Source organism: Orcinus orca, chromosome 6 (genome assembly GCF_937001465.1).
Source record: "Orcinus orca chromosome 6, mOrcOrc1.1, whole genome shotgun sequence".
Lineage (NCBI taxonomy): Eukaryota > Metazoa > Chordata > Mammalia > Artiodactyla > Delphinidae > Orcinus > Orcinus orca.
This window is the reverse complement of record NC_064564.1, coordinates 25,129,789-25,157,621: the sequence shown is the minus strand read 5'-3', so window position 1 is coordinate 25,157,621 and position 27,833 is coordinate 25,129,789. Positions and strand designations below refer to the sequence as shown.

The 27,833-nt window shown below is 40.2% G+C and overlaps 1 protein-coding gene across 3 annotated transcripts in view; it reads right to left on the bottom strand.

The window, feature by feature from the left end:
• AUH (AU RNA binding methylglutaconyl-CoA hydratase) overlaps window positions 1-27,833 on the bottom strand; it is a 163,441-nt gene that overhangs the window by 3,418 nt on the left and 132,190 nt on the right. For 2 of the 3 annotated variants that reach the window (XM_033429643.2, XM_004270608.4), the window contains 3 exons: window positions 7,783-7,970; window positions 4,440-4,490; window positions 2,843-2,890 (listed from right to left, as the gene is read on the bottom strand). In XM_033429643.2, the coding sequence (XP_033285534.1) occupies window positions 2,843-2,890; window positions 4,440-4,490; window positions 7,783-7,970 (287 nt within the window). The remainder of the gene's footprint in view (window positions 1-2,842; window positions 2,891-4,439; window positions 4,491-7,782; window positions 7,971-27,833) is intronic. The other variant, XM_033429641.2, reaches the window with a different exon arrangement.

Genomic DNA, 27,833 nt, shown 5'->3' with positions numbered 1-27,833 from the left:
TTTTTTTTGTAGTTGAATGTCCAGATGCTTCAGTACTATTCCTTTTTAAGACTATCTTTTCTTCATTGAATTGCCTTTCCTCTTTTGTCAAAGATCAGTTGACTATATTTGTATGAATCTACTTCTGGGCTCCCTATTCTGTTCCATTGATCTATGTGTCTTTTCTTTTGCTAGTACCACACTATTTTGATTATTGTAGCTTTACTGTAAGTCTTGAAGTCAAGTAGTGTCATTCCTCCAACCTTGTTCTTTAATAGTGTGTTGGCCAATCTGGGTCTTTGGACTTTCCATATAAACTTTAGAACTGGTTTGCCAATATTAAGAAAATAACTTTCTGGAATTTTTATTGGGATTGCATTGAATCTATGATCAAGTTGGGAAGAAGTGACATCGTAATAATATTGAGTCTTACTATCCATGAATATGGGATATCTGTTTTTTTGTTTTTTTTTTTTGCAGTATGTGGGCCTCTCACTGTTGTGGCCTTTCCTGTTGTGGAGCGCAGGCTCCGGACGCGCAGGCTCAGCGGCCATGGCTCATGGGCCCAGATGCTCCGCGGCATGTGGGATCTTCCCGGACTGGGGCACGAACCCATGTCCCCGGCATTGACAGGCGGACTCTCAACCACTGCGCCACCAGGGAAGCCCCTGGGATATCTGTTTAAATTGTGATTTCTTTCACCAGAGTTCCCTCTTTAGTCTGTTGATATGATGAATTATATTAACTGACTTTTGAGTGTTGAACAAGCCTTGCATATCTGGGAAAAAATCTCACTTGGTTGTGGCATATAATTCCTTTTATATATTGTTGGAGGCAGCTTGCTAATATTTTGTTGAGGATTTCTATATCTATGTTCATGAGAGATAATGGTTTGTAGTTTTCCTTTCTTGTAATGTCTTTAGTTTTGTTATCAGGCTAATACCGTCCTCATGGAATGAGTTAGGAAGTATTCCTTCTGCTTCTATTTTCTGGAAAAGATTGTAGATAACTGGTGTAATTTCTTCCTTAAATGTTTGGTAGAATTCACCAGTGAAACCATCTGCACCCGGTGTTTCCTATTTTGGAAGTTTGTTAATTATTGATTTAATCTCTACAACAAACATAGGACTATTCATATTATATTTCTCCTTGGATAAATTTTGGTATATTTTGTCTTTCAAGGAATTGGTCCATTTCATCTAGGTTATCAGATTTGTGGGCATATATAGTTCACAGTATTCCTTTATCTTTTCAATGTCCATAGAATCAGTAGTAATAATCTTTCTTGCATTTCTGATATAATTTTTATCTTCCTTTTTCATTGATTATCCTGACTAGAAGTCTGTCAATTTTATAGATCTTTACAAAGAACCAACTTTTGGTTTTGTTTTCTATCTATTGTTTCCCCTTTTTCAATTTCACTGATTTCTGCTCTAAAGTATTATTTGTATTCTTCTGATTTGGGATTTAATTCGATCTTCTTTCTCCACTTTTGAAAACTGCAAAGTTATTATTGATTTTAGATCCTTCTTCTTTTCTAATATATATATTTAACGCTATAAATTTCTCTCTAAACATTGTTTTTCATATATTCCCACGAATTTTGATAAGTTGTGTTTTCATTTTGATTTAGTTCAAAATATATTTTAATTCCTCTTGAGACTTTCTCTTTGACAAATGTTATTTAGAAGTATACTGCTTAACCTTATTAAAAAGATTACATCTCACCATTAATAGGTGGGGTTCCATCTATCTTTCTGTGATTGACTTCTAGTTTAATTCCATTGTGGTCTGATGGAATACTTTGTATGATTCCTGTTACATTTGATAAGATGTGGCCAAATATGCTTTTAAATATTTTCTTCAGACTCTAAGGTTGTCCATTTGTAAGAGGTTTGTAATTTAGTTCATTCATGGTATGTGCTCATCAATGACAGGTGGTAATTTATATATACAGACCAGGCGCAGAGTAACACTCTAGCTGTTGCTCCTAATTCATGATACTGCCATGCTTAAATGGGAGCTGACTCAGTTTCCAATTCTCAGAAAAGGTAGAACAAAACTCTTTTGCTACTTTAGATGCCTTAAAACAAGCACCTAAAGTATCTTTCATTTTAAAAAGGATGGAAGGGGCTTCCCTGGTGGCGCAGTGGTTGAGAGTCCGCCTGCCGATGCGGGGGACACGGGTTCCTGCCCTGGTCCGGGAAGATCCCACATGCCGCGGAGCGGCTGGGCCCGTGAGCCATGGCCGCTGGGCCTGCGCGTCCGGAGCCTGTGCTCCACAACGGGAGAGGCCACAACAGTGAGGGGCCCGTGTACAGCAAAAAAAAAAAAAAAAAAAGGATGGAAGAAAGGAAAGGAGGAAGGAAGATTTGTTCCTCTATAAAAAGCCCTATTAATTTGTGAACAAAAAAGAAAACTGTATACGTAATCAAACTAGTGAACTTTCAGTGGGTAGGAGGAAAGGCTCAGAACATCAGGAAAAGCCAATGAGTCTCAAATACTGACGTTTCCTGGAGGCACGTGCTCACAGCTGCCGTCTTCACACCTCTCTACCCTGGAGTGAGGGTTCAAGACCACACCCAGAAAATACAACATGAGCCAGAGAGACAGCTATAGCACAAATGGTACTAACTTAACTATTCTAAGCATTTTCTAAATTACATAGACAGGAGTCATTAGTATGTGGAACAGAATCAGTCATAAGAGCTGGTAACAGTCAAACAGCAGAAATAAATAATTTCAACCCATCTGTATGATTTTTTAATAGTGTATATATATCATGGTTCAGTGATATGTAATTTAGTTGACTTATACAGAAGGTAAGGGGTATCTGCATTGAATTTGTGGTTGTATTACATACCTGAGCATAACAAGCTTCTTCTATGGCTAATCCTGTTACTAAATCGACCTGAGGATAAAAATATAATTCATTTCAGCAAGAATTACTTTTAAAAATATGGTATACTCATAAATATAAATTCAAATTTAATAACTTTATTCCAAAAGAACAGAATTCTTTGATGTAATACAGCAAATCAGAAGTATGACCAGCACGAGAAACTCTGGAACCAGGTTGCCTGGGTTCAAATTCTGACTCTACTATATGGGAGCTGTGTAACCTTGGTTACCTAGGTTATTTAACCTCTCTTGCCTCGGAGAAATGTATCTGAACAGGGAGTTAATTACAGTATGTATCAAATGGGGTTATTGTGAGGATCACATGAGTTAATCTAGGTGAAGTCTTTATAAACTACATAAGCTATACATTGGGTTGGCACATAGGGTCATATAAGGTTTTTGCTATTAGCATTGTTACTATTTTCTCTTTTTAGAGAAGTTTTTTAAATTAATTCATTTTATTTATTTTATTTTTGGCTGTGTTGAGTCTTTGTTGCTGCGCGTGGGCCTTCTCTAGCTGCGGCGAGCGGGGGTTACTCTTTGTTGTGGTGCATGGGCTTCTCATTGCCGATGGCTTCTCTTGTTGCGGAGCACGGGCTCTAGGCGCGTGGGCTTCAGTAGTTGTGGCACGCAGGCTTAGTTGTCGTGGCTCGCGGGCTCTAGAGCGCAGGCTCAGTAATTGTGGTGCACAGGCTTAGTTGCTCCACGGCACGTGGGATCTTCCCGGACCAGGGCTCGAACCCGTGTTCCCTGCATTGGCAGGCGGATTCTTAACCTCTGCACCACCAGGGAAGTCCCAGCATTGTTATTACTATGTAAGAATTTTTAAAAAACAAATACTTTGTAAATTTTTAAAAATGTATTTATTACTAACATATTTAACCTCTTTTTACTGCTGTGAAGGCCAGGAAAATATAGTGGCTCTGGGTCTGCAAGGAAGAAATATCTTTCTTCAGAATTCCTGTAGTTAATTTATCCAAAATACAACTGCTGCAATGAAAAGCCCAATGTAAATGGGTACCTGCATTGCTCCCTTGCCCTGCTTACTTCTCCCCTGTCCTGGGGCCTCTACTCCTTTGGAGCTATCTCTCCAGAGTAACCCCAGGGCCCCCTGCAGGGTTTATGTGTGTCTCACTGCAGAAAGCACATCAAGAAGTTAAAGATGGTCTCCATCTTTAGGAGGAGCTTTGAGCCAGGAAGTTCTCCTTAGAACATTTTTTTATAATATGATACTGGTGCTGAGAATACACAAAATGCCCTTTTCCTTTGGTTTTCTATGAACTACTAGCCAATAAATCTATTAACTCAATGGCATAAATAATAAGCATGTCATATGCTGCAGTGTATCAGTGAAATTACTGAATTCTGTGATTATGATACTGAAGCAACAACAGATATAAGCAGAATGCAATCACTGATGTAGCTAAAAAGAACCTCAGTAGCTTTCAGTAATCACAGCAGTGAAACAGCTATATTTTAGAATATTAAAAAATAATGGTTCATTTAAGTTAAATCTCCACTACCTATTCCAACAAGAAACTCAAACTTAAGGCACTCACCTCCATCCCTTGATTAATTGCTAATTTTGCCACTCTCATTGCAACAGGTCCCTAAAATTCAAATTAAAGAAACATATTTTAATTATTTATGCAAATCATGTTGTACATCTCAAATTCAGAAATTCCCTTTGCTGGATCCATGGCATAGAGGCAACAACATGGCATAGAGGCAACAACAATTTTCCTGACGGAAAATTTATTTTAGGAGCCTTGCAAGGCCTTAATTAAACAGCAATTGTAATAATCTATTGCACCAGCATGTTACACAGATTTCACAACATGCTGTAGCACAGCAAACTATATGCTTGGAGGTCAGCAGGTGGTATGTGTCCAGTAGGGCTTTTAATTGTTCAGCAAATTTCCCTACAAGTTAAGTAGGAAAAAGAAAAGGAGATAAAGTGTTTGGCACAATAATACACCCATGAGTGGTTCGACAGAACCCTGGGCTTGAGATGAGGCTGACACTATTGATTAACATGGGATTCATATATCATCTGTTTCAGGCAGTGGAGCTGTATCTTTCTTCCCTGAGCATCAGTAACTAACCACGATGACGATGTATTAGTAAAGATGCGTCCTCCAGGCAGTGCTCCCACATCACACAAAAGCTTCAAGTCCAAATAAGTCCTTCAGGATCTGTGAGGGTCACAGAGGAAAGAATTGGGAGTCCTCTGCGAGAAGGGACACATAACTTTGTCTTAGAAACCATAATCCTCCAGATGGAATTTGATTATTTGATCACATTTTAAATCCCTGAAAATTGTTTATTGGGTGATGAATTAGAATTCAATGGCATGTTTTTTTTTTGTTTTTTTGCGGTACGCGGGCCTCTCACTGTTGTGGCCTCTCCCGTTGCGGAGCACAGGCTCCAGACGCGCAGGTTCAGTGGCCATGGCTCACGGGCCCAGCCGCTCCGCGGCATGTGGGATCTTCCCGAACCGGGGCACGAACCCGCGTCCCCTGCATTGGCAGGTGGACTCCCAACCCCTGCGCCACCAGGGACGCCCCAATGGCATGTTTTAAAGCATCTTTTGAATTAAAATGCAAGAGGCTCTAAATAACAGGCACAACAGAGGACTCCAATAAGTGAATGGATAAATGTATGATGGCATGAAAAATGCCATTTTTCGGTTATCTACTTTAACCTATATAAATTCTCTTCCTAAATCACATGATGAAAAATCTTTTTCAGAGACTGCAATTTTCCGAGCCTTAGGCCTCGGATTCTTAGTTAGAATCCTTTCAGATGTGATTTGTATGTATGTTACACATACTAGTTTTTTTTATTTCTTTCAAGATCATCAATTCATTTTTTTTTTTAACAGAGTGCTCCTCTCACCAAGAAACTTATCCATTCACTTTTATTACCAGTTGACCCAGACAAGTGCTAGTCAAACTTCCATATGCACACAACTCCCCAAGCCCCTGGTTAAAATGGAGATGCAGATTCAGGGGTCTGGCATGGGCCGGGGATTCTGCAAGTCTAACATGTTCCCAGCGGATGCCTGGACTGCTAGTCCACAGACCACACTTTGGGCAGCAAGGTTTATAAAACTGGAGAAACAGGAAAATGAAAATGCTATTAGATATAACGATTAATTAGTTTCTCTTTTAAAATAAAAAACCAGTGCCTCTTCTTTATATACAAACTTTTTTCCTAAGATAGAAAAATGGAAGTAACATATAATACAGAAATCACCTAGAAATACTAATTTTATAGAAGCTTTCTAATTATTTAGAAGACTAATCATTTAGTAGCAAGGTCTGTAAAAATGAAGATTATTCCACCTCAAATTCTGTTTTGTAACTTTTGTATACAGTTTCACAGTTACACATTTTCCAAAGTCATTTGACATCTCCCTTCACCTGGGGAAAAATTAATTTCAGCAATTAATGTTCTCAGAGGCATGTCCTTCAGATGAAAGAGACGATGAGTTCTGCCTGGTTCACCACGTGGTAGGGTGCAGCCAGATGTCAGGTTGGAGGTGGGGAGAAGGGGGCTCTCGGGCGGGGTGAGCTGTGGGCAGTGATGGCATTAACAGCACTGCAGTCACAGGAGAAAGAGCCAGTTCCCAGGAGTGAGATAAGGAACCTGAACCACAGAGGTGCCAAGGGGCTAATGAGCCACCTGGGCAGAGCTCTGGAATAGGGAGCTAAACGCTCCCATCCGAGGATCAGGAGAGGCTGTGAATCTCAGAACTCGGGAGCTGTTTTTTTTTTTTTAAAAACTAGTAAAAATCTTTTCTACTTGCTCTCTCTCCATCAATTCAGAGTATAAGACTCTGTGTTACCTCATATGGGGAATAAACTATATTATATAAGGTCCCTGCCCTGAAAGAGCTTATAGCTCATAACTTAACTGAGAAGGACTGAGGTAGCATCAACAGCAGGCAGTGTGGTTTTAGAAACCAACTCAAATGAGAGGACCCGTCTGACAGCTCTCAGGGGACAGGTATATCACAGCAGACCTGGGCCTTGTCTTACAACAAAGAACTCCAAGGATGCCTCCCGAAACTGGATGCGAAACTCCAGACAAATGTGGAGGGTGCATGCATTTTTCTAGAGAGAGATTTCATGAGATTTCCCAAAAGGACCCATGGCCTTCGGTTACAAATACTGAGAGGTTACAAATACTGTTTGAGTTAGAGAGGAAGTAATTTTGACTCCAGAAGTTATAAAACTTTACACGCCATTAGGAATAAAGACAAGTCACTAATTGTTTACATAACAAAAATCCTTTAATCCATGATTTCAGAAGAAAGGAATATTTGAAAAATACTCCTAAAAGAGTGAGAGAACCAAGAAACCCCTAATACAGGCCCCTAGATGCGCTGTTATTAATATTACTCATGAGGATTATGATCTGTGAGTAAATGTGCAGTGAGTCCCAGATTTGAAGTGTAATTGTGAGGAAGCATATTGTGCACAAAGGAGTTAAAACAATGCCTACATCACCATAAAAACAAACACAATAAGACACACAACTGGTGCTGTTCAAGCAGGTTATCTCAGGTTATGGGATCTCAGTGAAAGCTCACTTGGCATAATCGACTCTGGGCTCCTTACTTGTGTTTCAGTTTGGGGGCGATCCAGTGTGACAGCCCATCCGTCACTGTTTCTCTTCACGTGTACAGTCAGGTCAGAAGGGCTAACTTAAGTTGCTGGCAAGTTCTGTCCCACGTGATAAACATGTATGTGATATATTATCAACGTATGGCTACAATAGGGGCCTCAGATTATCTTCAAATCTTAATTTTAATTCTGAAGGCTCTTAACATTAACCTAGTCAATTTGTTATAAAGTTATCTAAAAAGAGTAAAAGAAGGAAATGCAATTAAAGTACCTGAGGTAAAAACTCTCTTGCTAGGTCCAAGGCCTTTCTATAGGCAGCATCACCCTCCTGGTTCTGTTCCAGAACATGGCTGATCAAGCCCACTGCTTTGGCTGCTTGGCCATCGAGCACACGTGCAGAGAAGATGAGCTCTTTGGCCAGGGACATCCCAATGGCACGTGGCAGTCGCTGCGTGCCCCCTGCACAGGGGATGAGACAGAAAATGCAGGCAATGATTTGTCACCCTTTCAACACTTCAATGTTTCATTTCTTCTTTTATAAAAACAAACCAGGGCCAGAAGTTTATATGTCAAAATTAGTAACTGGAAAACTATTTCAAGACAGAACCTAATTTCTTAATTAGTTTATAAAATTATTAATATCCCAAAAGTACTTAAGAACCTTATATCATTATTAAGTGATCCTGACACTGACCATTACTTGCACCATGGCTGGTGTGTTCCTGAATCCAGTCCACAATCATTACCAAGTCAGGAACCACAGGGTGCACCGCAGTTGAGGGGGTCAGGGGCTGGCGTTTTCTCTCCCTCAGAAGGTTCACCAGAGGAATGACAGGTCCATCAAGCTTGGTATTTCGCTTTCAGTTTAGATAAAACATCAAATTCTGAGCAATTCAACTCATGTGCTTTTGAAGACTCATTTACAATTTACAGTAAATGAACCATAAACTAATTTTAATTTAACGAAAATAAAAACAGATAATTACTCATGAAAATAGGCTTCGTCCCAGGGTTTTATTTTTCCGTGCAAGTACTAATCATCCCCTGATGCATTAATCCATTAGATCCATCTATCTGCTCACCCCAATATCTTTGAGTGAAGAGATGGGGATCTCATTAAATAGAAAGCTGGACAAAAGCAGGTAATATTCTGACTCGGAGCTTCAATTTCTACCAATAAGAATATGAAAATAGCTGCAAATCCTAAATCTTATCTTATAAGTCTTATCCTTAAAGTGGCGGCTGGACTGCCCAGGAGGCCAAAGAAAAGCTGACTGCGAAGGTTCAGAAGACAAAAAGCAAACTGATGGCCAAACATCGGAACAAGCTCACTGTGTTTCTCTGGCCCCTAAAGTTTAAACTTTTTTTTTCTGCACTAGTTACCAACATTTATAAACTGGATGGGTAATTTCATATAAAAGCTAACTTGTACCTGGAAGTTAACTGCAGCTGCACTTTTTAGATGCAATGCACTCGAGTCTGCCACAGCCTCCACCACTTCCTGCTACTCCAGTACTACAGACTGAGAAGTTTTGATTTTCTTTAAGCAACACTAAAAGGCAGGCAAAATATACTCTTATTCACATCTCAACCAAAAGTGGGGGGGAGACAAGTTTCAAGAAAGCATATTTCCCTTCAATAATTAAGTACATTCCTACATGTTTAACAAACAAAGCACGCCAGCATTGGAAGAACATAGCTTATGATGCTATTATTAAGCAACCATGTTGAGAACGATGACCATGTTTTGAAAATATAGGTGATTAGAAAAAAAAAAAGAAACAAAAATAAACCTCAAAAGGATTGACATTTTCAGTAGGGATTGTTTTTGAACATTAAATGAGTACTGCTTCTGTAAATTGCAGTTACTTACTGCTCACACAGCCCAAGCAGTTATAGATGGTAAGTTTAAAGGTATTTTACACAACGTGGCAACAAACACGTGTGAAAAAATGAAGCACTAACAAATTTAAATCTAACTGTAAACAATGATGTTGCTCAGTATAGTAAAGATAGGTCTGAAAACTTACGGAACAAGCTATATGGAACAGACAAGTTATTTACAGTGTTTCCAATGGCAGCTGATTAGAACAGAGATATAAATAATACAACCCAGATAGCTATATTTACTCATGGAGCTGATGAGGATTTTCATGAGACTAAAGTACTTACGGATATAGTATTCATGATAAGCACATGTTAGGAAATGATTCTCTGTTGTGTTCTGTGAAAAGTTTAATGTAGATTGGTCGAAATCAACAAATGTGACCCTCAACAGTCATTGTTAGTGCTGCACTTTTTATTCAAAGGAAACTCAATATTTTGCAAGTCCACTTAAGCCCATTCATCATATTATTTTGTTTATGGAATGATTCTCCAGGAATAAAGATTTTATAAATATTTAACAAAGGAACAGTCATGAAACTAACACCATGAAACAGAGCTGAATGGCACTGAACTCTAAGCTTTGATGGATGAAATGGATGCAAACCTAACTGTCTGCTGCAGGGCATGATGTGAGTGTGAGAGGCTTGGTGCTGAAGAGACCTTTCTGTTCTGTTGAAAACCCTGCATCATAGGATCCAAGGAAAAATCCTCAACTTGGCTCACCAACTAACACTGCATCCAAGATTTGGCTTTTTTGGTTGACATCACAAGCTATCTACTCTAGGAACCTCATGTAAGTGCAATCATACAGTATTTGTCCTTCTGTATGATGGACAGAAGGTATGTGTCAGAACTCCATTCCTTTGTAAGGCTGAATAGTACTCCGTTACACGAATATGTTTTGTTTATTCTTTCATCTACTGAGGAACACTTGGGCTGCTTCCATCTTTGGCTATAAGGAATAATACTGCTATGAATACGTGTACACAAACATCTCTTCAAGACCCTGCTTTCAATTCTTTTGAGTAGATACCCAGAAGTGGAATTGCTGGAACATACAGTAAATGCATGTTTAATTTTTCTGAGAAACAGCCACACTGTTTTCCATAGCAGCTTCACCATTTTATACTCCCACCAATAGGGCACAAGTGTTCTAACTTCTCCACATTCTTACCAACACTTGTTACTTTGTGTTTGTTTTTTGATGGTAGCCATCCTAATGGGTGTGAAGTGGAATCTCATTGTGGTTTTTGATTTGCATTTCCCTAACAACTAGTGATACTGAGCATCTTTTCATGTGCTTATTGGCCATTTGTATATCTTCTTTTTAATTGGGTTGTTCTGCTGTGGTTGAGTTGAAGGAGTTCTTTATATATTCTGGATATCAATTCCTTATCAGATACATGACTTGCAAATATTTTCTCCCAATTCCTGGGTTGCTTTTTCACTGTTGACAGTATCCTTTGAGGCATGCAAGTTTTTAATTTTGATGAAATCCAATTTATCTATTTTGTCTTTTGCTGCCTTTGCTTTTGGTGTCACGGCCAAGAAATAATTGCCAAATCCAACGTCATAAGTTTTTCTACTGTTTTCTTCTAAGTTTTGTACGTTCAACTCTTACATTAAGGTATTTGATCCATTTCGAGGTAATTTTTGTATATAGTATAAGGTAAGGGTCCAACTTCACTCTTTTGCGGGCAGAAATCCAGTTTCCCTAACCCTACTTGTCAAAAGGGACATTCTTAAATAGTTACACAAATATGTGATTTAATTTGCTCATTCTTACCAAAACTTTATCTTTAGGAAACCTGTTTGGTAAGAATTTATCTGGCCCACTTTCATATGCTGCATTCAGTTTGCAGAAATCAAAGACTGATAGTTTGAACTATATTTTTACTTTATGGAATTAAAGGTAACTGACCCTTCACTGGCTCCAGGTATATAATTTCAACCTTTATAAAAATGATATGACCTGTTCAGTTTGCCTTTGTCAATTAATACTGATAGTGTGAGCAACGAGCCATACAAATGGAAGTTACTGAACTGCAGCGCAATACGACACAAAAAACTGAATATAATTGATGTGGAATCTCAGACTTCTACAACCATCTCAGGAATAGTTACTCCAAACAGAAAATATTTTTATGCCAACATTCTAGTCCAGTTTGGAAGTACCTCTGCTTATGAACAGCTATTTTCTATTATGAAATAAAGCAATTAGCTCATTAGGGAAGCAAGGTTCACTATAGCATTGCATCCTGCAACTCGAGAGACAAGATGTGCCACTGAGACCTGGTGTGGAAGAAAAGGCATCAGATATTTTAAGTTCCAAATACAAAAAGAAGTACTAGAGAGAATTTATTTCAATTCATCTATTATTAATTCTGAATACTAAATTCCAATATTAGCTTAGAGTTAGGTAGAAGTGAAGACAGTGTGCTGTATTTCTGTTGGTTGATTTTCTTACACCAGGCCTGCTTCTATAGATCACACAACCTGCTTAGTTCCAATAGGGATTTGAGTTCAGGATCACTAAAGTGCCATCTCTAGATACAGTCTTGATGATGGGAGAAATTAACCAGTAGAACTAAAAATAGGGTTGTCCCCAGTGGAATTAAAATCATTCCACTCTGACAGCCACCCTAATGTATTCAAAATCACACAGGTCTGAGACTCTACTCAAACTTACACTGGTGTCCATCCCAAGAGCTTCCAGCATGGAGCCCTGACTCCTAGTTGGGCCCTGCTCTGAGACTCACAGAGTTTTAGTAACTTGCCCAAAGTCACAAAGTTAGGTTGTAGAAACAGGATCCAAACCTACCTCTGCCTGATTCTTATCTACTATGTGGTAAGACAGTAAAGAGCAACTTATGAAATAAGTTTGTAAGCTGCTTGATAAAAGGTATGGTATATATAAGTAGGTACATAATCTAAGTAGGCATATACATATATCAAATCTATCTAGAAAGTTGTCTCTGTGGGATCAGCTGATAGATAATGATCATTTTTTATTCATTTTGCTTGGTTGTATTTCAAAACTGTTCTGCAACAGTAATATGACACTGTAATAGGAATAAAAGTGCTACACTAATTTTGAAGAGCACAGTACAAGGAGACAAAGAGCCAAACCACCAGGTAAAAGCCTCTCAAGCCACTTCCTGCCTGTGTCCCCAAGAAGTTCTCCAGGATCTGGGAAGCCTCAGCTCTCCTGGGTTGCAATGCTAACACTAAGGGACCATGGTATCAGGAGGTCATACACTCCCGTGACACTCTTGGCAGGTACCCCACAGTACTACCAAATACGAGAAGTATGAACGGAAGCTGAATCAGCTGTATTTCTGTCAGTTTTCACAATAACTCACAAGGTTCCTGCTAAAATACAAGTAATTTAACCCTTTCCAGGGGCAGTAAATTCAGAGCATGTTTTGCTTCCACAAAAAACAACTACTGTTGAGTCACTTCATCATCTACCAGAAAAAGGCATTCTGTGGTGGCCCATGAATCCTCATGAAGATCCATCAGAGTAATAAGCAGAAACAGCGTGCCAAAGCCACATTACTAGGAAGAGGAAGCATCTTGGACACTGACCCTTCCCTTGCTAATGTGGGAATGCTCAGAAAATGCCAGTTGTTTTCTAAGGCTTTTTGCTTTGGCTCTGTCATCAAGGAGATGCTGATTCCGTGGGTTCTGCTGACCCACTGCTATAAAACATGAGGTAGGAGATGATTCATTTTTAATGAGGCAACAGAATTTACATAACCAAGTGAATATGCACCATTTCAGAATAGTCACCCCAAATGCTGTATACTTGTTATTCAGGACCATTTTGGAATTCCTCTTTTGGAACTCATTTCCAAAATGACACATTTATTCACTCATTCAAGTAGTTATTGCAGCTTCCTGTTCTGGGAAGATGGATACAGCTGTGAACTAAACAAACCCCGGCTCCCAGGAGCTGACACTCCTGTGGGGAAGCCCACAATAAGCAAATAAATACATACTGTTAGTTGGAGAGTAGAGTGTATCAGGGTGTGGGGTGTATACAGTTTAGACAGGATGGCCAAGGAGGGGCTCGGAGGAGGTGACACTAGAGCCAAGAACAAAAGGAACCAAGGAGTGGACACTGCACAGGTCTTGTGGGGACCATGTCTGACTCACAGAGCAGCACAGGGAGACCAGAATGGTTGGAGCAGGCCCAGATCCCATAGGCCCCCTGGGCCTGGAAGGACCTATGGACTACTGTGAGGATGACAGAAAGCCACAGGGCATCTGAGAGCATCTTCTGAAAACAGTGGTGTGGGAACATCAATCATTAGTGGAGATTTGGGTTTGAGGACAAGCTATGGTCATTATGAGCCATGAAGATGGAGGAGGTAGGTAGATGTTCATACTACTTGTGGCAGGGCTCCAACAGGCTCAAAGAGAAATTTCAGAACAACTACCCACATGCTTTCGATGTCTGTCATGTTTCGGCTGCCCAACACCCACTGCCCCCATTAAAATCCTGGTCTTGCTTTTGGAGAACACTCCCCCACATACACCCTGCTGTATTCAACCTGGGACAGTAAAGAATCCCTCCAGTGGAAACCAAGATCCTCCTTCTCTCTGCCCTGGAACAGCAGGGCAGGCATCCGAGTCACGTTTGGTCCACTGGATGTTACTTCTCAGGACTAGGAGTCCTGAATGGGTGATCTTGTAACATGGAGACTTTCTATGCTTACAGGCAATGCAGGGGCAGCAATGTGCCAACCTGGTGATTCTTGTGTTGTGTTCTTGCAATGGTGCAGACTGTGTGTTTCCAGGGCCACTAAGGTCTAGTTTGGGCTCTAAGCCTTATTCTCTAGCCAGCTATTGATTCTGGGAACCTTGCAATAAATTTCCTCTTCATGTAGGGTAGCCAAAGTCAATTTCTACTGTGTGCTTTCCAATATCATGAATGATACAGTGACATACCAGGAGTTTTGTTTTTCTCTCTCTTTCAAAAATAGTTAGATGAAGCTGGATGGGAGTTTATTTGTTCTGCTTTTCCCAGGTAAAATCCATTCATTCAATCTCTTAATTTATTGGTCAAGTGACCCAGTATGTGCCAGACGCTGTCTCAGGTGCTGAACAAACAGTAGTGAACCAGATAGGCCGTCCTAGATCTTACAAAGCTTACATCTTACATAAAGAAAGGGAAGAACAAGAGCAATAAACAAGCACATGGACAAGAGAGAACTGAGGTTGTGGTGAGTGTTACGAAGAGAATTTAAGGCCGGGAAAAAGGTTCTGAGATAATCATAAGATGACTAATTTAGATTGGGTGGTTGGGGAGGCCCACATCTGAATGCTAACAGGGCAGCGACATGATCAGACAGAATACCCAATGATGAGATCAGCCATGCAAGGGCCCTAAGGGGAAGCCAAGCTCAGCACTGAGGAAGAGAAGGAGGCCACTGTTGCTATGGGGAGAAGGCTGTGAGGGAAGTGGCAGCAGTGAAGTTGGACAAGCAGGGTTCAGATCACACAGACGCAGTGTAGTTTTACATCTTACTCTATGTGTTATGTAAAGACACCGGAGCATTTTGAGTGGAAAGTGACATAATTCGATTTGTGTTTTAAAAGATCCTTTGTAAGGCTGGCAGAGAACAGACTGTAGGGGCAAGATCAAAGTGGGGTGCCCAGTTGGAGACTACTGCTGTCCTCCGAGTGAGGTATGATAGCAGCTTGGACTGAACTAGGGTAGCATAGGCAGGGAGAGGGGGAGGTATTTGGGGTGAGTGTCCAAAACTGCCAGTAAAATGGATGTAGGGAGAAAAGGAAATCAATCTAATGCCTACATTTCTGGTTAGAGTGTAATTAGTAAGCAGTGCCGTTTACTGACACTGGGAAAAAGGAGGCAGCAGGGGTGTACTCTGGCCATGTTAAGTGTGGGGTGTCTTTTACATACATAAATGGAGCAGTCGAGCATGTGACTGGATATGCAGTCTAATGTTCATTAATAATCACTATCATACAGATGGCATTCAAAGCCAGGGGCCTGGATGTCACCTAGGGAGACTGTTTAGATAGAAAGGAGCAGAGAAGGAGTCAGCAAGACGCTGAGAAGTGCCCACTGAAGTGAGTGAGGTAGCAGAAATGCAGGAGGAAGGTGGTGCTCTGCTGGACACCTACCCCCACCACTACTCCCCCAGCCTTCTTCCAGTGAAGTCAAGTCTGTAGGGGTCTTCTAGGAAAGACTTTCCTCACTGAAATAAAGACTCCCAGGAATAAACAGACCTTCTCCCAGTATGCTTCCATGTCTACATGTGATACCTGGAGCAATGACAGCCACCTTGTGACCATAATGGAAGCCAGCAAGGGCAGAATCATCAAACTAAAGATGGCACAGCAGAAAGACGTCACTAAGCTGCTGAACTTACCAATCCGGAGACTGCCCTATGCTGTGACTTCTTGTGATATTACACTGTATTTTCTTATTGTTTAGGTCTCCTGAAATACGGTTTCCTGTTATCTGTACCAAAAATGTCTGCAAGTGTAGATGGATTAAGGAAAGAGATCTGAACACACATTTTGGAGAGTAGAAAGCAAACACACTAGGGAAGTAATGGCAAGACTGCTGGGCAAAACCAATTACACACTGGAGATTTGTGGCCATGAGATGACTAGCATGTTTTTTTCTAGAAACTCCTAGCCGACTGGGGGCAGGCACAGAGCAGGCATGTAAGCTGGAGCTTCACGAGACAAGTACAAGAAAAGACGAGCTAGGCCATAGCAATTGTTGACATGTACTGTGCAGACACTATGTAATAATACCAGGTCAACTGTCCTAAGCACTTCATAGGTATTTAATTAGCTCATTTAACCCTTATAATTCCCCTATGAGGTGGGTGCAAAGGTAGTTAAGGTCATTTGTACGTAAGTCATGCCACAAAAGACCATGAAATCTAAACTGGATGAGGAGAGGAAGGACTTGGCTGAGAGTGAAAATGTCCATGGACGTGATGATTCAATGAGATCCAAAAAGAACTGGAAAGTTAGAATGTTGCAGAGTGACATGCAGGGATCTAGATTCAGAATGGAGCCATTATTGATGATGCTGAAATCTAGGGTACAACCATGAGGGTACTGGGCTAATAAGATAGATGGTAGGAGGTGAGTTAAGAGATAAGTTGGGTCGTGACAGGAGGAATAGCGAGAGTCACTGCTGCCACCTGATGAGCGTGGAAGTCAACAACAGCGTGCTGATGACGAGCAAGCAGACCTGCAAATGCCTGGGGTTTGTTCACGTGCAAATCTAATTCTCTTTTTGGCACTCAAATTTGGGAAGCAGGTAGCTCTGAACCACTGTCTGAAGCCACAGACAAACTAACAGGATGAAAACACTCAAAATGGTGTCTGTCATATCTTTTGCATGTGACCTATCAATAATATAAAAATGAGTTTTCAAGATCAAAAGGCGGTTCCCTAGCATCCTCCAAAGGTGACCAAGAAATTTTTAATCTTTGAAACCACCACAAAACTGACAACTTTTAACACAGTTGAAGTATTAGACTCCACTGCAGTTTTTAATCTTTACTGATGCTCAAACTACCCCATCTTTGGTCAGTGGGAACTTACTTAGATTGGCTCTAGGGTCCTACTGACATGACCTTAATAGTCTTTGATAACTTGTTACTTGGTATCACAAAAATGTTCTAAGCTCAACTTGAACATCTCCTCCCCAGACCTTGAATCAGTCACTTTCCCAGAGCCCTGATTCCTTTCAGTGGAGCTGCATTTAAAAATTTAACACTTCTACTCATATCGTGACCAAGCTTACCTAAAATAGCCATGATTTCATATGCATGTTCTGTATATTCTTTTAATGATTTTGCATTGAGTTTCAAGATTCTGCTTCTTCAAACAAATGAGCATCAAGGATGAGCATTAACAAATGAACACGGGAGTGAGTTCTTTGGTAGTCAGGAATTTGCTATGAATGCTAACAGATCTTTAACATTTTCACTGTCCACTTTATTAAAGCCAGCCTCTTTAAAAAGAGCTTTAATTTTATTACTTTGATCTAACCACTTCCTTGATACCATTAGAAGTCAACCACAAAACCTGGGGGCCAGTTTTCTCAAGGCTGCACTTCTTGCGGAGTGTTTGCCATTGCATAGGGAATAAAACTGGGGCTCTATTATAATGAAAAAATGAAAATGGGTGCTAACTCAAGTGGTAAAACTGTTTTAATCATGTAACAAAATGTTTTCATCTCTATGTATTATTTAGACAGAATGAAAATATCTTTGAAATATCATATTCCTTTTAAAAAAATTTCCATCATTTTAATCTATCATTTTGAGAAGGCATCAAGAACCATCGCTCCCCCCCCAACCCCGCCCCAGGCAAGGTAATCCTCTCCTGGGATTATAGCACTTTTATTAAAATAAGCTTAAAGTAGCAACCTCTATATCAGCAGTGGCTTAAACACAGAAAGCCTGTCTTTGCAGAGAAGACAAGAAAGGAAAACTATCTGGTCTCCTCCCACTCCTCTGTATTCCCTGCTGGCAACAATCTGGGACTGCCACCCTTTTCCTCCCAGACCAAAGTTCTAACCTGATTAAGCCAAGTACAGATGCTATTTTCCTTCTGCATATTTACATGTATTTAAATAATTTAAAGCAAGCTTTGACATTTCACAATCAATTACAATGTAATATGTAAATAACTGAACATAATTTATAGTTTTGGATTATAAATTATGTTTTAGTAATATGTACAAGGTAGAAAATTCCAAGTTTTTTTATTTTTGTTTCTGGGTTTCCTTTTAGCCTTTGCATTTCCCTCCTCTTACGACTTCATGGAGAAAGAAGCCATGCTAATAAAGGGGGATGCTTACAACAAATACTTTAAGTTGAAAAGTTATATAGATACTGCATTCAGGGCATTTTGTTGATACAATTAGAAGTGATCTCTGACTCTTACTTCTTAAGTAAATATCGCTTTTGATTTATTTCTAAATCCCCTCTCATAAATAGGATGTTCCACTTAAGGTTGTATTTTCCTTGAATTGTGGAGGAAACATTACAGTAAAATGTTAACTTTGGATTAAAATGCCTGTTTCAACTGATTACTGTGGAACTCTGTCAGAGGGCTTTAGGCAAGAGCTTTCTTGACAGATCTGGGCTAGATGCTTTACAAAACTGACTTCCTCTCACTTTTACAAAGAAAGAGAAGTGTGCTATGTGAACAAACATGGCATGATTACTGGTCTCATAATAGATCATGTCACAATCATAAAAAAGCATAAAAATATCTATTCTTCAATTTGTGACCAATGTTTAAAGTGTTGTAATACTTTGTTTCCTGAGGCTTTTTACTTTTTACCATGTTGCAAAACAATAAGAGAACACACACACACTCTCTCTCTCATACACACACACACACACACACACACACACACTCTCCCTCTCTCTCTCTCTCTCACACACACACACACACACACACACACACACACACACAGAAACAAACAAGACAGGAATAAATGAGAAGGAAAACCTGACTGGCTAAACCCCAGCAGAACCTACCTAAAATACATCGGCTTGAGCTCTGCTTGGCTTATGCTAAAGGAGCACTTAGCAAAATCTTAAAGACTTTTTAAGAACTGGGGCACAGAAAGAAAAATTGTACATCAAACATTTTTTTTTCCAGAGCAAATTAAGCTGACTAGCAACAAATTAAAACCTTTGCGATATAGCTTTCATTAATATTTATTCTAGAAAGTTTTCTTGACTATTATCCCATTCACTGTTAGAGAGACAGATTAAGAACAAAACTTTATTTTTAAATGTTTATATATACTTTTTTTTTTTTTTTGGCGGTACGCGGGCCTCTCCCGTTGGAGAGCAAAGGCTCCGGACGCCCAGGCTCAGTGGCCATGGTTCACGGTCCCAGTCGCTCCATGGCATATGGGATCTTCCCAGACCAGGGCACGAACCTGTGTCCCCTGCATCAGCAGGCAGACTCTCAAGCACTGCGCCACCAGGGAAGCCCTACGTATACTTCTTACATCAAGTATCTGAAGCATTATTATATATTTTTTAACTTCCAAAGAATATATTGTTATATACTGCATGAAACAAAGTACCTTACTTTTTAAAATGACTTGTCCATTTTGGGCCACGCAGTGTCCACCAACAGTGCTGCATGCTCCTCTGCCACTCTCTGCAGCTGCGGAGGTTCTGAACTCAGGTCCCCTGGTGGCTCCAAGGGGGTTGCCAGAGCCTTCCTTTACAGGAACCTGTCTCCCACCCCAGCATAGACAAGGGGTAGGCAAATGACTTAAGTCAGGCCAATCAAATTATCTCTCACAACTTGGATCACAAATGGAGCAATGGAAGAATGGAGGAAATGGTTGGATACATCAACTCAAGCAAAGGCTTCCAGGCAAGCTTATCTAAAGTTGTGCTGCCAGATATAACTTTCTGTGATGATTCTGGGCTGTCCAACATGGGAGTCACTAGCCACACATGGCTACTGAGCACCTGAAACGTGACTAGCTTCAATTTTAAGTTTTAATTTTAGTTCATTTTAATCAATTGAAATTTAAATAGCACATGTGATCAGCAGCCACAGTACTGGAGAGCCCAAGTATAGAGTTTCCTGCCCTTTAGCTTCTCCTGAGCTCATTTTTGGTTGCAATATTTGTTTCTGTTGCAAAACCAAAGGAACTTTGATACAATCTACGGTTCATTGCAACATGTACAGAGTCTTAGTGACTGCAGCTAAGGTGCAAGGTCTGCAGACTTCCCCACAGCTCACCTTTCCCACAGGAAGAGAAGAGGCAGCACATGGCTAGTGAAAGACGTGTGTTCTACAGTCTAGGTAACCTCTGTCATGCCAAAATGAGCCAGAAACCAAATGATTCATCTGTTCTTACAATGCTGTTGAGCCGTATGCAAGAAAAGTGGGTATCACAAATGAGATTGAAACAGATATATTGCTAACAGCCTTCAACATAAACCTATCCTAGGCTTGATTAAAGATAAATATAGTAATTGCTCAGAGAAAATAAAACTAAAAGAAAGAAGTGATCCAATGAACTCTTCCGTATTTTGATTTCCATCTCGTGGCATACATTTATTAGACAATTTACTGTTGCCACAGTAACAGAAATTTCCTACCTATAGTAAAAATTTTGTGCCATAATATGCCACTTATGCATGACTGTTCTATATGTAATATATTTTCTATTTTATCCCTAGTTATTTATATAAGTATGCTTTATATATTATATATGATAAATATATTCTATTTGGTTTAGCCATAATAGTTATTTACAAGTATATCACAAGGATTATGACTAGGCTGGATATCTCCTCCCTCTTGAGATTACTTATAAATATATGTGTATAATCTTGGTGTCAAATGAATATAAATACATATACATATATGTATATATGTGACAGCCTTAAAGAAAATTCTTGATTAACTTTCCTTAATACAGTGATATTTACTAAAAATACAATGTTTCACATTTACTTCAGTGGATGAATCATGTAATATAAATTAAATCAAGTATAAACAAAATCAAATTTAACAGCTTGATATCTCTCAAACACTGAAAACAAACCAATTACGCAGTAACGTTCCCTAACCCAAATGGATGGTGACTATGGTAAAGCATAAACCAGGTAGTCTGCATTTAAGAAGACAGAGTTTCATCATCTCTAATGATTAAATATAGACTATATTAGTTATTTCACGTGCATTGCAAGTCACCTCAAAGCTCAGTGGCTTAAAACTACAAACATTTACTCTTTCTATGGGTTAGGACTGGCTCTGGGTCCCTCGTGAGGCCGCAGTTCTCTGTTTCCAGGCTCATTCACGTGGTTGTTGACAGATTCCCTTGGTTCCCTCTACATGAGCCACTCCACAGGGCTACCTTTTGACAAGGCAGGTGGCTCCACCCAAAGTGAGTAATTCAAGAGAGAGAATGCACAAGATAGAAGCCACAGACTTCTAATAACCTACCTGAGAGGTGATTTCCCACCTCTTCTGCCATATTCTATTAGACAAAAGTAAGTCGAAATGCCCAGCCTGCACGAGGAGAGGAATCACACACGGCATGAACATTTAGAGGCTGCCTACCACAGGGTCTAAGATTGATTGAGCAACACACACTGTAAAAAGGTCATCTTTTCTTCTGCCCATCTTTCCTTTACCAAAAAGCAGTTTTTTTTCCCAGAGCACATTCAGACCATTTCCCAAAACTTTAAAATCATCTTTCATTATTTCAAAATCAAGGAGATGAACAGAACATGTTAACCATTATCTTGAAAAAAATAATGGGGGGGGTGGGGAATAAGGAGAGTATAAAATGGAAGATGTTCGTTCTGTAAAGCTCACTCCATTAAAAACAGTCTCTGCCAACTACGATCAGCAAAGAAAGTGACACCCACATATCAAAGGTATTTCTAAACTTTCTAAAATGCACTGATTTATCAACTGATCAGCAAAAAGAGTGGACACTCTGTACTTCATAAAAATTGGACCCTGACATTTTCATTAAATGGGGGGGGATCTAATAAATGGCTTAAGATCTTCAATATCCAGATGTTTTCTCTCTGGATAACAGAAAACTTCTGGACAAGTAAAGAAAAGTAGAAACTTATTGATAAAAGAAACAATATGTATAAATATTTGACTAAATGACTAAACAATGGAGTGAACATGAAGATCTGAATACTTCTGATTTTTCTTATCAAAAGCAGGTCACATGATAAAAATTTGAAGATTCTGGCACAGCAGCACCATTATTTACTGAGAATTTACTACGTACTATGTAATTTAACAAATTGTTTCTTATAATTTTTGCAAGAATCCTAAGAGGCTACTACTATTACTATTCTTATTTGATAAATCAGGAAATCAGAGGATCAGAGAGGTAAAGTAACCAGCTCATGCCCACTAGTAAACCAGTGGGTGTGAGTGAATTAGGTATGTCTGATTCTGCAGCCCACCTGCTTTTCCGAATGGCAAGCTACCTCCCCCTAGAAGAGACCAGATGCACAGCTCCTCAAATAGTTATCCTTTGGTAACGCAAGGCCTTGGTGGGAGTTAGTCAGCATAACAATATAACTGGGTAACTGGAACAAAAGGAAAAATGAACCCACTGGGTCTGGTATCAGAGGCAATGAACAATGGCAGAAAGCTTCAAATCAAAAGCACCACACAGTGGTCAATTCCCAGTGGGAAAATGTGGCTGAAGAGAAACTAATTACAACACAAGGCCCACGGGACGGAAGGCACACACACTTCTGCCATCCTTCCATTTTGGTGGCAGATCTTCCTCCCCCTCACTCTCTGCTCTCTGATACTGGCCTGTCTCTACTTTATCCTGTGTTTTTTAGGGCTAGTGTTACATAGGAAAAGGCCAGAGGCATAAAAGATGTGGAACTGACCACAAGGCACAAACCCTGAGATGAAGGTGCCTCGGCCAGTGTGGCCATGCCTCCACCCTGGCCCTTTCTGAGGTCTCCTGTAGGGAACAGCCCACTTTTTTTTTTTTTTTTTGTTAAACTGAACAGAAAAAAAGCATAATGAGCAAAATAAATTAAAAAAAAAAAGATATTTCATAGTGGCTAAAACTATAAAGATGAACTAACTAGCATTATTCCTCACTGGGAGAACCACGAAACATTTTGTGAAATGACAGTATAAGATTTTATTATTTAGAGAACTAGTCAACAACTGTTTCATATTAAGAAAGTGGGATGAACCATTCTTCAGAGCATATCCAAGCAAGATGAAGCAACTCTAACTTACTGGAAACAAATTACTTTTACAAAATATATCCAACATCTAGTCAGTTTTTCATAATTCTAAGTCATGTTGCAAGAAAAACAGAAAACCTGTAAAAATATAAATAACCTTCTCCCCACACCCGAAACAAAATAAAACAAACATATGCTATAAAACAACTAAAATCCCTCCCTAAATGAGGGACAGAAACTACCCACAACATATTATAATAACAGATATGTATTCACTCACATCTATTGCTTTTTCATGTCCAGTAGGCTAATTTACAATTATCTGATATGTACTTTTTAAATGGTCACTATATAGGATCAATAGAACATCAATTAAAATAACAAATCTGTCATAATAAAATACTGGGGAAACCCCCAAACACTGGCCACCTGTAGACTTCTTGGTTACCCATCTTGCTCGTAGTTACTCAGCTCTTTCATAAATGAACAAAAACCACAGCTGCAGTTTTAATAAACATGTTTTTTACATATTAAAAACATATTAAGTTTCATATTTCAAACTACACTAAGGCACCGCTGGGTGTAAAATATATGTGAAATTAACTTGTCTAAAGGCTGACACTCCTTTCCTTCTTACCTGCATCTCACAACTAGCTTCTTATGTGCACTGCTGAGTATGTGGGCAAATGACCAGGATGAGACAGGTTGGCCACTGCCCTTTACTCCCTCTGGCATGTCCTGATTACATGCCCACACATGGGAGGCTCCAGAGGTAACCTCTGTCCTCTCCCTGTTCCAGGAGAACATTTGAAGGGAACTTTCAGACAAAACAGGTATTAACTGTTGCCATCCCAGCAAGAACAATAAAAGTTCTGTCACAACCACTCTACAATACGTGGCTTATGTCAACAATGGATTGACACAGGTGTTATTCTGAAAAACTAAGTTTGAGATACAAATATTAAAATTAAGCCATACTGTCAGTATTTTAAATGAAAAATTCTATACACACTGGAGATATAATATGCATTGATTACAAATTAATATACATTGCAGATTTTTCTAGGGTAGATATTTGGCTAGCTCAGAGCTAATTCCTCAACTCTCTTTAAAAAGCAACAAAAACAGTTGAAAACCAGAGAGGGAGGGAATGAGAAGTGGGAATGGAAAGACCAATGAGAGAGAGGAAGTGGCACAGTCACCAAAAAGCAGAGGCCAGGCAATGCACACTACAGATTTCAAGTATGGCCGCAGCATGGTGGGACTCTGAACAAATCTCAACATAGAAGCCATGTGGGGCAATGACGGCAAATGGACAAAACCTTGTGTCAATACTGCCACAAACCCCTTTCCCATTAGAAGAAAAAGCACCCCAAGAAAATTTTAAAAATCTAATAAGCACTTTTTGAGGGACAGGGTCCCTCTTCTCATCAGGCTATCCTACAGAATAGGGAGATAGCCATTTTGGTTTTTATCTGATAAGAGGAAAGCTGGAGAAAGAAGGCAGGAATTATCATGCTCATCTAACCATTAATCACCTTCAACAATTAGTAAGGATTTAGTAAAACGGAAGGCAAAAGTGAAAATAAGATCAGAGAGATCAGGATAACTGAGTAGGAAAAGTGCCGAAGTGAGAAATCTATGAGATATCAATTTCAGGTTTACCGGCTATCCAGAAGTAGAGTGTTCCCATGAGACCTCTCATAAGCCAAGATGGCTTCATAAAGCAAAGCAGCAGTTACCTTAGGACACATTATGCTAACGGATGCACAAAATCAATCAAGATAAAGCACAGATGCTCACAGACACAGCTGAAAGCTATGGCAGCTTGATGCTGAGTGAGGTTCCTGAGGAAGGAACTTGGCGGGGCCACTGTCGCTGCTCGGGGTACACGCCACCTCTGTCAAGGCTGCTGCAAAACAAACCCTGAACGCTATTTTCATTTTTCACCTTTTTTCACAAAAGTGAAAACGCTCTTCAGATTTCTTTTTGGTGAGTGAAAACAGGTACTAATGTAGGTCTTTCATAAAAGTGAAGTGGCATAAATGGAACTTTCAAAAAGTGGGGTATACCTGTACTTGGAGTTGACACCTGCTCAGAGCAGCAAACTCTGCTGTTTAGTGACTTACAGGTATTATCTCATTTAATCCTTCCAACCTCCTTATGGAGTAGGACTATCATTATCCTCCATGTAGACAGGATAACAGAGGACCCAAGTCAGGGCTAGTAAGGCAGGAGTCAGAAAGTAAACCTGGGCAGCTGTTCCACCTACAACCCTCTCACTCCATGTTATCTCACTCCATGTGCACATGTGTGGTTTTTACCCAACCTCTCTATCTCAAGCTGGAAAGAGAGTACACACAGGGTCTGGGGGTGGAGAATGGGGATAGGAGCAGAGCTGGTGTACACCCGGGACCTGCTGTCCTAAGATTCCAAGGCCCCTGTCTCTAGCTGGGGAACAAAGGGTGTATCTCATGGGAAACAGTATGGCCCTGAGTAGGTGGAGGGAGCCCTGGGAAAGGACTTTTATAAAGCTGCATAATGGACTGCGTCCAGCCCCTGGTGGGTGATTCCTGCCACCCCTCATCTTCTCCTTTCATTCTCTGAGATGAAAGGAAAAAACAAGCAATACTCAGCCCTCAACCCACTGTGTAACCGAACAACAATCCTGATAGAGACTCATGATAAAAAAACATGTGGAGATGAAAAAGACATGTCATTCTAACAATACAAAAACATACCAGCATCCTCACTGCCCAAAGGAAACCAAACAAGCCACCTGTGGAAGACAGCAAAAGCACACAGCATGCTTAAAGACACAGTCTTTAAGGAAGCCCGATGCAAGCACTAACGGAAAGTTTAGATAATTTAGAGAAGACATGAAATCAACAGATGAGACTCAAAGAGCGATGATAAATCAAGAGACTGGAAATGAAAAGTGAGATTGCAGAGCTAAGAAAAATACTGAGGAACAAAATTAACATTATTACAGAACAAATGCATTAGAAATAGCATCATAAAAGAATTAAGGCTAAAGACATATAGCTAAAGGCAAAATGCTTGCAAAAAAGGTAGTGTATGCACAAGAAGAAGTTAGAAGCTAAACAAATAAATGTAGACAAATATAATAGTGTCTAAACAAATAGACAGTATTTAACAAAGAAAAATTTGTTCCTAACACAACATAAGACAACGAGGCTATGGATGAAAAGCCACATGATGGTGGCAAAATAGAAAGCTGGAACAAGTGTGGAACCTCAAAGTCATCCATAAGCTGCTAAACGATGCCACCAACCGCCTCCCCCAAACTTCTTACATGAAAACATCTAAGCCCTCATTTAAACCAGGTTCTCTATCACCTGACTCCTCCTCTCAGCCCTCCCCACTCCTTCAGCCTCCTCACACTGTTCTTCCTTTCCATGCGGCTACTCTTCCCATTGCCAGAACCCTTCAGACACATTCTTGCCAGGATCCTTAATCTTACTGTAAATATTCTCCTTAATCTTGCCATTCCCTTAATCTTTCATTGTATCCAACCGGCAACTCTCAACTGCGCTCTAAGCCACCCTGTTACCTTCTCTGATTCTGCATCTGAACAGTACAACACCCTGCACGGAATCATGAGATCTATGGAATGGTACTCAGAGTTCAGTCCCCAGTGCCAGAGAACAACCCTGGTCAAGGGAAGTCCTGGTGGGCAGCTAACTCTCTTGTTCCTGTACAGATGGACCCACATAGCACCACTCCCTTACCCCGCCTCAGCACAGGCAAGCATCTCTCATCTCTTCTCTCTGGTCACACACACCCCCCGAAGGATCTCCTCCCTCCCCCTTGGTCACACACACACACACATGCAGGCAATACCTCAATTCCCGGCTTCTCCATCTCCTGCCCCTTTCCTCATCCACCGACACCACTGGTCTCAGAAGGAGGAAGTACTCCTTCTCCAGTCTAAAAGGAATCCCTCTATTTCCTCCAGGATCGGAGACCTAGGGTCACCATACTGGAATTATTCTCTCTGTATTATCGACCCCTCCTGCTTACTGTGTCTTCCTTCTCTGACGGTAAGCACGGTCCCTTCATTTCCACAGATGAAAGATTTGCTAAAGCACTGTCCTTCAGTTACAGGAAACCTGATACTTAAAACATAATGGCACAAATCAACATTTCAAGAATGATTTTTGCTTGTCTACCTGACAGCAATATCACACATTTTCCTTTAAGTAAGCTAATTTACTAAACGCTAAATTCACGTGTTTTAAATGTTGATTTTAATATATGATCTGTCATGATAACAAGACACATGAAATATCTCAGGTTGAAAGAAAGCACCTGTTTCAGGGACAGGAAAATGTTGGCTAAAAAAAAAGTTTGTTTTTTTGTTTGTTTGTTTTTTGCAGTACATGGGCCTCTCACTGTCGTGGCCTCTCCCGTTGCGGAGCACAGGGTCCGGATGCGCAGGCTCAGCGGCCACGGCTCACGGGCCCAGCCACTCCGCGGCATGTGGGATCTTCCCGGACCGGGGAACGAACCCATGTCCCCTGCATCGGCAGGCAGACTCTCAACCACTGTGCCACCAGGGAAGCCCCCGTTTGTTTGTTTTTTTAAATTAGATTTCTCAAATAATTCTGAAAAGTTTTCCCTCAAAACAAAGAAGTATACCAACAATTAACTCTGGATTAAAAGCAAGAATGGT